The sequence below is a fragment of the Coregonus clupeaformis genome, unplaced genomic scaffold (genome assembly GCF_020615455.1).
Source record: "Coregonus clupeaformis isolate EN_2021a unplaced genomic scaffold, ASM2061545v1 scaf0235, whole genome shotgun sequence".
In the NCBI taxonomy this organism is placed as follows: Eukaryota; Metazoa; Chordata; class Actinopteri; order Salmoniformes; family Salmonidae; genus Coregonus; species Coregonus clupeaformis.
This window is the reverse complement of record NW_025533690.1, coordinates 257,107-271,350: the sequence shown is the minus strand read 5'-3', so window position 1 is coordinate 271,350 and position 14,244 is coordinate 257,107. Positions and strand designations below refer to the sequence as shown.

At 50.7% G+C, this 14,244-nt stretch overlaps 1 protein-coding gene across 1 annotated transcript in view; it reads right to left on the bottom strand.

The window, feature by feature from the left end:
* Positions 1-1,056: 1,056 nt before the first annotated feature.
* The window catches only part of LOC121551600 (transmembrane protein 114), a 52,940-nt gene continuing 39,752 nt past the window's right edge, over positions 1,057-14,244 (bottom strand). The window contains exon 4 of the mRNA XM_041864306.1: positions 1,057-1,289. Coding sequence (XP_041720240.1) covers positions 1,057-1,289 — 233 coding nt within the window. The remainder of the gene's footprint in view (positions 1,290-14,244) is intronic.

Here is a 14,244-nt window from a genome sequence, read left to right as displayed (position 1 = left end):
TCCCTCTCTCCCCCATCCCTCCCCTCCCTCTCTCCCTCCCCTCCCTCTCCCCCCATCCCTCCCCCTCCCTCTCTCCCCCATCCCTCTCTCCTCATCCCTCCCTCTCTCCCCCATCCCTCTCTCCTCATCCCTCCCTCTCTCCCCCATCCCTCATCCCTCCCTCTCTCCCCCATCCCTCCCCTCCCTCTCGTCCCCCCATCCCTCCCCCTCCTCTCTCCTCATCCCTCCCCTCCTCTCTCCCTCATCCCTCCCCTCCCTCTCTCCCCCCCATCCCTCCCCTCCCTCTCTCCCCCATCCCTCCCCCTCCCTCTCCCCCCCATCCCTCCCCTCCCTCTCCCCCCATCCCTCCCTCCCTCTCTCCCCCCATCCCTCTCTCCTCATCCCTCCCTCTCTCCCCCATCCCTCTCTCCTCATCCCTCCCCTCTCTCCCCCCATCCCTCCCCCTCCCTCTCTCCCCCATCCCTCCCCCCTCCTCTCTCCTCATCCCTCCCCTCCTCTCTCCTCATCCCTCCCCTCCCTCTCTCCCCCCATCCCTCCCCTCCCTCTCTCCCCCATCCCTCCCCCTCTCCCCCCATCCCTCCCCCTCCCTCTCCCCCATCCCTCCCCTCCCTCTCTCCCCCCATCCCTCTCTCCTCATCCCTCCTCTCTCCCCCCATCCCTCCCTTCCCTCTCTCCCCCCATCCCTCCCCTCCCTCTCTCCCCCCATCCCTCCCCCCTCCCTCTCTCCCCCATCCCTCCCCCTCCCTCTCTCCCCCATCCCTCCCTCTCGCCCCCCATCCCTCCCCCTCCTCTCTCCTCATCCCTCCCCTCCCTCTCTCCCCCCATCCCTCCCCTCCCTCTCTCCCCCATCCCTCCCCCTCCCTCTCTCCCCCCCATCCCTCCCCCTCCCTCTCTCCCCCATCCCTCCCCCTCCCTCTCTCCCCCATCCCTCCCTCTCGCCCCCATCCCTCCCCCCTCCTCTCTCCTCATCCCTCCCCTCCCTCTCCCCCCCCATCCCTCCCCTCCCTCTCTCCCCCCATCCCTCCCCCTCCCTCTCTCACCCCATCCTTCCCTGTCTCATAATTTCAGTTCCTGTCTCTGTATAGTGACGGTTCTGCAGGCCAGCAGGAAGCCAGCGGAGGTGAATAGTTGTGTTCCACTGGAGACCCAGGCCAGGATCAGGGACCAGCCAAACAGGATCTGGATCCCCTCCATATTGACCCCCATCTGCTCAGCCAGACACTGAGCCTCCTGGAAGACTGCAGCAGAGTAGGCCATGTACACACTCACCCCTGTTAGAGAGGACAGAGCTGGAGGGAAGGAGAAAATATGTGTTACTGACAAAATACCAAATGACAGGAACATACTGACCACTAGGGAGATACAGGGACATACTGACCACTAGGGAGATACAGGGACATACTGACCACTAGGGAGACACAGGGACATACTGACCACTAGGGAGACACAGGGACATACTGACCACTAGGGAGACACAGGGACATACTGACCACTAGGGAGATACAGGGACATACTGACCACTAGGGAGATACAGGGACATACTGACCACTAGGGAGACACAGGGACATACTGACCACTAGGGAGATACAGGGACATACTGACCACTAGGGAGATACAGGGACATACTGACCACTAGGGAGACACAGGGACATACTGACCACTAGGGAGATACAGGGACATACTGACCACTAGGGAGATACAGGGACATACTGACCACTAGGGAGATACAGGGACATACTGACCACTAGGGAGATACAGGGACATACTAACCACTAGGGAGATACAGGGACATACTGACCACTAGGGAGATACAGGGACATACTGACCACTAGGGAGACACAGGGACATACTGACCACTAGGGAGATACAGGAACATACTGACCACTAGGGAGATACAGGGACATACTGACCACTAGGGAGACACAGGGACATACTGACCACTAGGGAGACACAGGGACATACTGACCACTAGGGAGATACAGGGACATACTGACCACTAGGGAGATACAGGGACATACTGACCACTAGGGAGATACAGGGACATACTGACCACTAGGGAGATACAGGGACATACTGACCACTAGGGAGATACAGGGACATACTGACCACTAGGGAGATTCAGATGGAAAGGGAAAACTCGTCACATTGTTTTGGCCCAAAGGTCTTAAAATCAAATCCCAAATCAATGTTTATTGCAGATTTGCAGATGTTATCAAAGGTGCAGCGAAATGCTTGTGTTTCTAGCTCCAACAGTGCAGTAATATCTAGCAATACACACATAATCCCCAAAAGTAAAAAAAAGAATACATTAAATTAAGAAATATCAGAACGAGCAATGTCAGAGACCTGAATATAAATATACACAGTGGCCAGTTTATTAGGTACACCCCGTTCACCAAAATGGATCGCTCCTACAGACAGTGAGTCACGTGGCTGTGGCTTGCTATATAAAGCAGGCAGACAGGCATCGAGGCATTCAGTTACTGTTCCATTGAACGTTAGATGGGCAAAACAAGTGACCTAAACGACTGAGCGTGCTATGATCGTCGGTGCTAGTCACGCCGGTTCCAGTATCTCAGAAACGGACGGCCTCCTAGAGTTTACCTACAATGTTGCGACAAACAAAAAACATCCAGTCAGCAGCAGTCCTGTGGGCAAAAACAGCTTGTTGATGAGATGTCAAAAGAGAATGGCAAGAATGGCACAAGCTAACTGGCAAAGAGGAACATAACGGCGCAGTACAACAGTGGTTTGCAGAACGACATGTCGGAACTCACAACTCGTCTGTCCTTGTCACGGATGGGCTATTGCAGCAGACGACCACACCGGGTTCCACTCCTATCAGCTAAAAACAAGAAGAAGCGAATCATGGTGTCTGGTCCAACGAATCCCGGTTCCTGTTGCGTCATGCTGATGGCAGTCAGGAATTTGGCGTAAGCAACATGAGTCCATGGCCCCATCCTCCCTGGTGTCAATGGTACAAGCTGGTGGCGATGGTGTAATGGTGTGGGGAATGTTTTCCTGGCGCACGTTAGGGTCCCTTGATACCAACTGAGCAAAGTTTCCCATGCCCCGAAGAATTCAGGCTGTTCTGGAGGCAAAGGGAGGTCCAACCCAGTACTAGATGGGTGTACCTAATAAACTGGCCAGAGTGTATGTACACTATACACATATAATGGAATGTGTGTGTATATATATATATATATATATATATATATGGTACCAGTCAAAAGTTTAGACACACCTACTCATTCAAGGGCTTGTCTTTATTTTGACTGTTTTTATTTTCTACCATTGTATAATGGACAGTATGGACAGTATATGAACAGAAAAGGTGTGTGCAGCAGTAGTTATATAGGATGAACCATGACTAGAATACAGTATATACATATGAAGTGGGTAAAACAGTATGTGAACAAGTGATCAGTGTTCAATGACTATGTACATAGGGCAAAACAGTCTCTAAGGTGCAGGGTAGAGTACCGGGTGGTAGCCGGCTAGAACATTGACTAAGGTTCAGGGCAGGGTACTGGGTGGAGGCCGGCTACTGTGTAGCAGTCTGATGGCCTGGAGATAGAAGCTCTTTCTCAGTCTCTCGGTCCCAGCATTGATGCACCTGTACTGTCTCCGCCTTTTAGATGGTAGCGGGGTGAACAGGCCGTGGCTTGGGTGGCTGAGGTCCTTCATGATCTTCTTGGCCTTCCTGTGACACCGGGTGATGTAAATGTCCCGGAGGGCAGGCAGTGTGCCCCCACTGATGCATTGAGCTGACCGCAACACCCTCTGGAGAGCCCTGCGGTTGCGGATGTTGCAATTGCCGTACCAGGTGGTTATACAGCCCAACAGGATTCTCTCAATGGTACATCCTGTGTCAGCAAACTCGATAATTGAGTACAGGAGGGGGCTGAGCACGCACCCCTGTAGGGCCCCCCGTGTTGAGGAACAGTCCTCATGAGAGTCGGGGGCCGGCGTCAGTGTCTCGTTGTAATTTTTCTCAAAGCGGGAGAAGGTGTTTAGCTCGTCCGGGAGCGAGGCGTCGGTGTCCGAGACCTGGCTGGCTTTCCCTTTCTGATCTGTGGTTGTCTGGAGTCCCTGCATCTTGTGTCTGAACCATTGAATTGCGACTGCACTTTGTTCCTGTACTGTCGTTTTAAATCTATTGGATTGTCTTACGGAGGTCACGGAGGTCGTAGCTGGTCTGATTGTACACATCCACGTTCCCAGTCACCTTTCCATGGTTAAATGCTTTCAGTTTTTGTGCGAATGCTGCCATCTTTCCACGGTTCTTGGTTTGGATAAGTTCTAATCGTCACAGTGGGAACAACATCCTCTATGCACTTCCTGATTAACCCCTTCACCGAGTCAGTGTATACGTCAATACTATTCTCAGAGGCGACCTTTCCCAGTCCGCGTGATCAAAACAATCTTAAAGCATAGATTCTGATTGATCAGACCAATGTTGAATAGTCCTTACCATGGGTGCTTCCTGCTTAAGTTTCTGCCTATAGGTGGGGAGGAGCAGAATAATATTAATAATAATAATAATATGCCATTTAGCAGACGCTTTTATCCAAAGCGACTTACAGTCATGCGTGCATACATTTTTGTGTATGGGTGGTCCCGGGGATCGAACCCACTACCTTGGCGTTACAAGCGCCGTGCTCTACCAGCTGAGCTACAGAGGACCACATGAATGGAGGCGTGATCTGATTTGCTGAAGGGAGGACGGCGGAGGGCCTTGTAGACATATCGGAAGGGAGAGTAGCAATGATTCAGGGTCCATGTTGTGCGTGTAGCACAGGAGACGTGTTGATAGAATTTCTGTAGCGTTTTCCTCATATTTCCTTTATTAAAGTCCCCAGCTACAATAAATGCCGCCTCAGGATATGCAGTTTCCAGTTTGCACTTAATCCAAACGCTACTAATGAACATGCCTTGGAGCATCCCATGTCTGCAGTGAGGCACCAGGTGCACAGCACTTCCAAAACCATTTGTTTTTGAGACCGGTGTGGACCAAAGTATGTCATAGATCATTTGGTAACACTTTACTTGACACCCAGTGTCATAACATGGTCATAACCATGTCATAATATATCATAACAGCTGACATAACATGTCATAACCTGTCATAATATCGTCATGACACTTTCATGACACATATTTAGACCTGTTGTGACATATATATTGTGTTATTGTATGGCTGGTTATGACACCTACATAAGAGTGTCAAAACCCACAAAACCTACCACACAAGGCAAAACATTCCATTACACCATAGCCTACTTGTCAACAGTATGTTTATGTTACAGTATATAACATTTTCTGAAATTGATAATATTAAATTATCATTGCACACAAATTGATGTCAGACATGCACATACCCCAATGCTCTGTTGCTGATGACTGGGATGAATGCAGGAGCAGATTTCAGGAGCAGGGCATACACGTGATAGGACTATCTGGCTTATATGATTATGATGGTCATAATGCTTCATGACAGTGTCATAAAATGTATTTTCTGCAAGTTATTTAAAATATGATGGGGAAAAAGCATTCATTACAACAACAACAAAGGACTTAAGAAGTTATGCAAGTTACGTCAGCTGTTATGACATATTATGACATGGTTATGACCGTGTCATAACGTGTTATGACGTTGGGTGTCAAGTAAAGTGTCTCAAATATGGATTATGATGGATTACAATCTTTTTTTTAAAATGGTTACGAAAAATGACAATTATGACAATAACAGTGTCCATTTCCGTGACAATGAATCATTACCCATGATTCCATAATCGTCACAGCCCTATGTGTGGGACATCACATGTCCTTTCATCCATTCTTGTTGCGTGTGCGTGCGCATGGCCTTGATTACTGAAAAGAAAAGAAATGTGGTCCGCTCTGCAGCTCCGGTGTCAGACCAGCTCTCGTCAGCAGGCCCAATGACGAGGTGTGCCTTAGAGATCCTATTAAATTACTAGAGGGGCTATGTCATAAACCCTCAAGGTTCCAGAATGGGGTGAAAATGGAAGCCATCTTGGTCAGGGAGAAATCCAAACCAGTCTAAATGGAATGAATGGCAGTAGAGGCAGAATCCTGTCTTGGAGGCAGAACTGAGGAGATGTGTTGTGCTGCATGAGGCAAATGGTGGTCACACCAGATACTGACTGGTTTTCTGATCCACACCCCTACCTTTTTTTTAAGGTGTCTGTGACCAGCAGATGCATAACTGTATTCCGAGTCATGTGAAATCCATAGATTAGGGCATAATGAATTTATTTCAATTGACTGATTTCCTTATATGAACTGTAACTCAGTAAAATCTTTTAAATTGTTGCATGTTGTTTAAATTTTTTTGTTCAGTGTACTTTGAGGATAAATGAGAGTGGAAAGTGATAGGTACAGTAGATAAACTGTTGTGGTTTGGTGGTGGGGCTTGTATAGTGAATAGTGTGTAGGGTGTAGGGTGTAGGGTGTAGGGTGTAGGGTGCTTACCTCAGAGTAGTAACAGTACACCAGTCATCAGCAGTAGTAGGTAGCTCTGGTGGTATAGGGTGTATAGGGTATAGGGTGTATAGGGTATAGGGTGTATTGTATAGGGTATAGGGTATATGGTATAGGGTGTAGGGTGTATTGGGTATAGGGTGTATTGTATAGGGTGTATTGTGTAGGGTGTATTGTATAGGGTGTAGGGTGTATTGTATAGGGTGTAGGGTGTATTGGGTATAGGGTGTATTGTATAGGGTATAGGGTATATGGTATAGGGTATAGGGTATAGGGTGTATTGTATAGGGTATAGGGTGTATAGGGTATAGGGTGTATTGTGTAGGGTGTATTGTATAGGGTGTAGGGTGTATTGTATAGGGTGTAGGGTGTATTGGGTATAGGGTGTATTGTATAGGGTATAGGGTATATGGTATAGGGTATAGGGTATAGGGTGTATTGTATAGGGTATAGGGTGTATTGTATAGGGTGTATTGTGTAGGGTGTATTGTATAGGGTGTAGGGTGTATTGTATAGGGTGTAGGGTGTATTGGGTATAGGGTGTATTGTATAGGGTATAGGGTATATGGTATAGGGTATAGGGTATAGGGTGTATTGTATAGGGTATAGGGTGTATTGTATAGGGTGTATTGTATAGGGTATAGGGTATATGGTATAGGGTATAGGGTATAGGGTGTATTGTATAGGGTATAGGGTGTATTGTATAGGGTGTATTGTATAGGGTATAGGGTGTATTGTATAGGGTGTATTGTATAGGGTATAGGGTGTATTGTATAGGGTGTATTGTATAGGGTATAGGGTGTATTGTATAGGGTATAGGGTGTATTGTATAGGGTGTATGGTATAGGGTATAGGGTATATGGTATAGGGTGTATTGTATAGGGTGTATTGTATAGGGTATAGGGTGTATTGTATAGGGTGTATGGTATAGGGTATAGGGTATATGGTATAGGGTGTATTGTATAGGGTGTATTGTATAGGGTATAGGGTGTATTGTATAGGGTGTATGGTATAGGGTATAGGGTATATGGTATAGGGTGTATTGTATAGGGTGTATTGTATAGGGTATAGGGTGTATTGTATAGGGTGTATGGTATAGGGTATAGGGTATATGGTATAGGGTGTATTGTATAGGGTGTATTGTATAGGGTATAGGGTGTATTGTATAGGGTGTATTGTGTAGGGTGTATTGTATAGGGTGTAGGGTGTATTGTATAGGGTGTAGGGTGTATTGGGTATAGGGTGTATTGTATAGGGTATAGGGTATATGGTATAGGGTATAGGGTATAGGGTGTATTGTATAGGGTATAGGGTGTATTGTATAGGGTGTATTGTGTAGGGTGTATTGTATAGGGTGTAGGGTGTATTGTATAGGGTGTAGGGTGTATTGGGTATAGGGTGTATTGTATAGGGTATAGGGTATATGGTATAGGGTATAGGGTATAGGGTATAGGGTGTATTGTATAGGGTATAGGGTGTATTGTATAGGGTGTATTGTGTAGGGTGTATTGTATAGGGTGTAGGGTGTATTGTATAGGGTGTAGGGTGTAGGGTGTAGGGTATAGGGTGTATTGTATAGGGTGTAGGGTGTAGAGTGTATTGTATAGGGTGTATTGTGTAGGGTATAGGGTATAGGGTATAGGGTGTAGGGTATAGGGTGTATTGTATAGGGTATAGGGTGTATAGGGTATAGGGTGTAGGGTGTATTGGGTATAGGGTGTATAGGGTGTAGGGTATAGGGTATAGGGTATAGGGTGTATTGTATAGGGTGTATTGGGTATAGGGTGTATAGGGTGTAGGGTGTAGGGTGTATTGTATAGGGTGTATTGGGTATAGGGTGTATAGGGTATAGGGTATAGGGTGTATTGTATAGGGTGTAGGGTATAGGGTGTATTGTGTAGGGTATAGGGTGTATTGTATAGGGTATAGGGTGTAGGGTGTAGGGTATAGGGTATAGGGTATAGGGTGTATTGTATAGGGTGTAGGGTATAGGGTGTATTGTATAGGGTGTAGGGTATAGGGTGTATTGTATAGGGTATAGGGTATAGGGTGTATTGTATAGGGTGTAGGGTGTAGGGTGTATTGTATAGGGTGTATTGGGTATAGGGTGTATTGTATAGGGTGTATTGGGTATAGGGTGTATAGGGTGTATAGGGTGTATAGGGTGTAGGGTGTAGGGTATAGGGTATAGGGTGTAGGGTATAGGGTGTAGGGTGTATTGTATAGGGTATAGGGTATAGGGTGTATTGTATAGGGTGTAGGGTATAGGGTGTATTGTATAGGGTGTAGGGTGTATAGGGTGTATAGGGTATAGGGTGTAGGGTATAGGGTATAGGGTGTATTGTATAGGGTATAGGGTGTATTGTATAGGGTGTAGGGTGTATAGGGTGTAGGGTGTAGGGTATAGGGTATAGGGTGTAGGGTGTATTGTATAGGGTATAGGGTGTATTGGGTGTATAGGGTATAGGGTGTAGGGTATAGGGTGTAGGGTGTATTGTATAGGGTATAGGGTGTATTGGGTGTATAGGGTATAGGGTGTAGGGTATAGGGTGTAGGGTGTATTGTATAGGGTATAGGGTGTATTGTATAGGGTATAGGGTGTAGGGTGTATTGTATAGGGTGTATTGTATAGGGTGTAGAGTGTATTGTATAGGGTGTATTGTGTAGGGTGTAGAGTGTATTGTATAGGGTGTAGGGCAGGGTTCTTCAATTCCGGTCCTGGAGGGCCGAAACACCCCTGTTTTTCATCCTCTCCTTCTAATCAGGGGCTAATTCAGACCTGGGACACCAGGTGAGTGCAATTAACTATCAGGTAGAAATAAAAAACAGAAGTGTTTCGGCCCTCCAGGACCGGAATTGAAGAACCCTGGTGTAGGGTGTAGGGTATAGGGTGTAGGGTGTATTGTGTAGGGTGTAGGGTGTATTGTATAGGGTGTATTGTATAGGGTATAGGGTGTATTGTGTAGGGTGTATTGTATAGGGTATAGGGTGTTGTCACGGTTTCGGCCGAGGCTGCCTCTCTCCCTTGTTCGGGCAGGCTTCGGCGTTCGTTGTCTCCGGAATACTAGCTGCCACCGTTGTATGTTTCATGTTCGTTTGCTTTTGTCTGAGTGTTGTCACACCTGTTTTCATTTAGTGTCATTAGTGTCCTATTTAGTTCCCGTTGTGTTTGTCAGGTGTTGTGTATTATTGATTGTGTCAGACGTGTTTTCGCTCGGTTGAGCTTCTCTCCACTGCGCTGGAGTTTACGCACCTGTTTGTGCGCTGTTTTGTTTCATTTTCGCCTTCGGGCAAGTGTTGTCCGTTTGCCGTGTTTCGGCTTAATACAAGTCTGTTGGATTATCCGTCTGCGTCCTGCGTTTGATTCCGCCACTGCACCTACAGCACGCCTTGACAGAATAATACACCACAATGGAATCAGCAGGAGCCGCAGCAGCCCAGGCGACTCTGGAGGACAGGGTCCGGGAGCAAGGGGACCAGATCCTGCAGATGGGGACCACACTGCAGGAGGTGATCACCACCATCCGAGGCTGGGGGACGCCTCCACCGCCACCCTCCGTGCCAGCACCATCGGCCAGTCAGCCTATTCCCGCACCAGAACCCCGAGGAGTCCGACTCTCGCTCCCGAGGGCTTACGATGGGACCGCGGCCGGGTGCCAGGGTTTCCTTCTCCAGGTGGAGCTGTACCTGGCCACCGTGCATCCGGCGCCCTCGGGACATGAGAGCGTGTCCGCCTGATCTCCTGCCTGTCCGGGAAGGCGTTGGAATGGGCCAACGCGGAGTGGAGGAGGATCGACGCGGACACCATAACGTACTAGCAAGTTCTCCCGCCGCTTCAAGGCGGTGTTTGACCATCCCCCGGAGGGGAAAGCGGCGGGGGAGCGTCTGGTCTTCCTCCGGCAGGGGAGGAGGAGTGCTCAGGAGTTCGCCCTCGAATTCCGTACTCTAGCGGCAGATGCAGGGTGGAATGATCGGGCCCTCGTCGACCACTACAGGTGTAGTCTACGAGAGGACGTCCGTCGGGAGCTGGCCTGTAGGGACACCAGCCTCACGTCTGACCAGTTGGTCGACATGTCCATCAGGCTGGATAACCTGCTAGCTACCCGGGGCGTTCCCGAGGGGGTCCGTCCATTTCACCCTCCAGCGCTCCGAGCCGTGCCCCATGGAGCTCGGGGCGCTGGCGCTAGAGAGAGGAGGGGTCGGCTTACTAGGGCGTCCATCCCTTGCACCAACTGTGGTCGGGGAGGACACACCGCGGCTAGGTGCTGGGGATGGCCTCCTAGGGGAGAGGACGACAGGTCCCGCACTGGGGATTCCCTCCAGGTGAGTAGGCGCCCCACTCACCCAGAGCTCTCTGTTGCACATTTTTGTATGCCTGTGCGTTTTTCCACAGGTAGCACCTCATTCCCAGCATAAGGCGCTGGTAGATTCAGGCGCGGCTGGGAATTTTATTGATAAAAAAGTTTTGTTTAGCGTTAGGGGATTCCCCTTCTTCCTGTTGATGTTCCTTTCCCCGTTCATGCCCTAGATAGCCGTCCGTTGGGTACGGGCTTGATCAGGGAGGTCACGGCGCCACTTAGGATGTGTGCGCAGGGGGTCATCAGGGAGATGATTCAGCTATTTCTGATTGACTCTCCTGCGTATCCGGTGGTGCTGGGCATGCCCTGGTTGAGTACCCATAACCCATCCATTTCGTGGCAGGAGAGGGCTCTGATGGAGTGGTCTGCTCAGTGTGTGGGTAGATGTTTGGGCGTTTCCGTAGGGGCTACCTCGGTGGAGAGTCCAAACCAGGTGCCCGCATTGCACGTTCCCCCTGAGTATGGGGATTTGGCTATTGCGTTTAGTAAGGCGAGGCACGCAGTTGCCGCCCCATAGGCAGGGAGATTGTGCGATAGATCTCCAGGCAGGAGCTGCGCTCCCACGGAGCCATGTGTATCCTCTGTCTCAAGAGGAGAAGAAAGCTATGGAGACTTACATAGAAGAATCTCTGAGACAAGGATACATACGGCCTTCCACTTCCCCTGCGTCCTCGAAGTTTCTTTTTTGTGAAGAAAAAGGATGGTGGTTTGCGCCGTGCATCGATTACCGTGGTCTCAATCAGATTACGGTGAAGTACAGTTATCCACTCCCGCTGATTGCGACCATGACTGAGTCGTTGCATGGGGCGAGTTTCTTCACTAAATTAGATCTCAGGAGCGCGTACAACTTGGTGCGCATCAGGGAGGGCGATGAATGGAAGACAGCCTTTAGTACCACCTCGGGCCATTACGAGTATCTGGTCATGCCATACGGGTTGATGAACGCTCCGTCAGTTTTCCAATCATTCGTGGATGAGATCTTCAGGGACATGCAGGGGCAGGGGGTGGTTGTGTACATTGATGACATTCTCGTGTACTCGCCTACCCGTGTCGAGCATGTGGCCCTGGTGCGTAGAGTGTTGCGGAGGCTGGTGGAGCACGACCTGTATGTGAAGGCAGAGAAGTGTCTGTTTTTCCAGGAGTCGGTCTCCTTTTTTGGGGTATCAGTTGTCTGCGTCAGGGGTGAAGATGGAGGTAGACCGGGTGTCGGCCGTGCGTAATTGGCAAACACCAACCACTGTGAAGGAGGTGCAGCAGTTTTTGGGGTTTACGAATTACTACCGGAGGTTTATCCGGGGTTTTGGACAGGTGGCAGCTCCCATCACGTCTCTTTTGAAGGGGGTCCGGTGCGTCTGCAGTGGTCGGCCGAGGCGGACAGGGCGTTTGGGAGGCTGAAGGACCTGTTTACCTCGGCCCCGGTGCTGGCGCATCCGGATCCCTCTTTGCCGTTCCAGGTAGAGGTGGACGCGTCAGAGGCCGGTCTAGGAGCCGTGCTTTCACAACGGTCTGGCGCGCCACCTAAACTCCGCCCCTGTGCCTTTTATTCTAAGAAGCTCAGTCCGGCGGAGCGGAACTATGACGTAGGGGACAGGGAGCTGTTAGCCGTGGTACAGGCCCTAAAGGTGTGGAGGCACTGGCTTGAGGGGCTCAACACCCTTTCCTCATTTTGACGGACCACCGTAACCTGGAGTACATCCGGGCAGCGAGAGGTTGAACCCTCGCCAGGCAAGATGGAATATGTTCTTGACCAGGTTTACTTTTAAGATCACGTACATCCCTGGGTCACAGAATGGTAAGGCAGATGCGCTGTCTCGAGCGGTATGACACGGAGGAGAGGTCCGTGGAGCCCACTCCCATACTGCCGGAGTCGTGTCTGGTGGCACCGGTAGTGTGGGAGGTCGATGCTGAACTCGAGCGGGCGTTACGCACCGACCCTAGTCCACCACAGTGCCCGGAGGGTCGGAAGTACGTTCCGCTCGAGGTTCGGGATCGATTGATCTATTGGGCTCACACGTCACCCTCCTCTGGACATCCGGGTATCGGCCGGACAGTGCACTGTCTTAGTGCCAAGTACTGGTGGCCCACGTTGGCAAGGGATGTGAGGGTTTATGTTTCCTCCTGCTCGGTGTGCGCCCAGTGTAAGGCGCCTAGACATCTGCCTAGGGGTAAGTTACTACCCCTGCCCGTGCCACAACGACCATGGTCCCACCTCTCGGTGGATTTCCTTACTGACCTTCCTCCTTCACAGGGGAATACCACTATACTGGTCGTTGTGGACCGGTTTTCTAAGGCCTGTCGTTTGCTCCCCATGCCGGGCCTTCCTACCGCCCCTGCAAACTGCCGAAGCCCTATTCACCCATGTGTTCCGGCACTCACGGGTACCCGAGGATATTGTGTCTGATCGGGGTCCCCAATTTACCTCCAGAGTCTGGAGGGCCTTTATGGAGCGGTTGGGGGGTCTCGGTGAGCCTCACCTCGGGTTACCACCCGGAGAGTAATGGGCAGGTGGAACGTGTAAACCAGGATGTGGGCAGGTTTCTTAGAACATACTGCCAGGACCGGCCGGAGGAGTGGGCAGGTGACGTTCCCTGGGCCGAAATGGCCCAGAATTCCCCTACGCCATTCCTCCACTAACCTAACCCCTTTCCAATGTGTGTTAGGTTACCAGCCGGTTCTGGCACCCTGGCAGCAGAGCCAGATCGAGGCTCCTGCGGTGGATGAGTGGGCGAGGCGCTCGGAGGAGACATGGAACGCTGCACACGTCCACCTGCAGCGGGCCCTCCGGCGTCATAAGGCGAGCGCTGATCTCCACCGCAGTGAGGGACCGGTGTACGCACCTGGTGATCGAGTCTGGCTCTCTACCAGGAACCTGCCCCTCCGCCTGCCCTGTCGGAAACTGGGTCGGCGGTTTGTAGGGGCCATTTAAAGTCCTGGGAAGGTTGAACGAGGTGTGTTATAAATTACAGCTACCTGTTGAATATAAAAGTATTAACCCCTCGTTCCATGTGTCCCTTCTCAGGCCGGTGGTAGCTGGCCCACTCCAAGACAGTGAGATCAGGGAGACTCCTCCGCCCCCATTGGACATCGAGGGGGCACCGGCGTACTCCCGTGAGGTCCATCTTGGATTCGAGACGTCGGATGGGGGTCTCCAGTATCTAGTGGAGTGGGAGGGTACGGTCCGGAGGAGCGATGCTGGGTGCCGAGGAGAGACATTTTGGACCCGTCTCTCCTGACGGAATTCCATCGTGGGCACCCGACGCGCCCGGCTCCGCGTCCTCCGGGTCGTCCCCGAGGCCGGAGTCAGCGCACGTCTGGAGCCGCGCGTCAAGGGGGGTACTGTCACGGTTTTCGGCCGAGGCTGCCTCTCTCCCTTGTTCGGGCA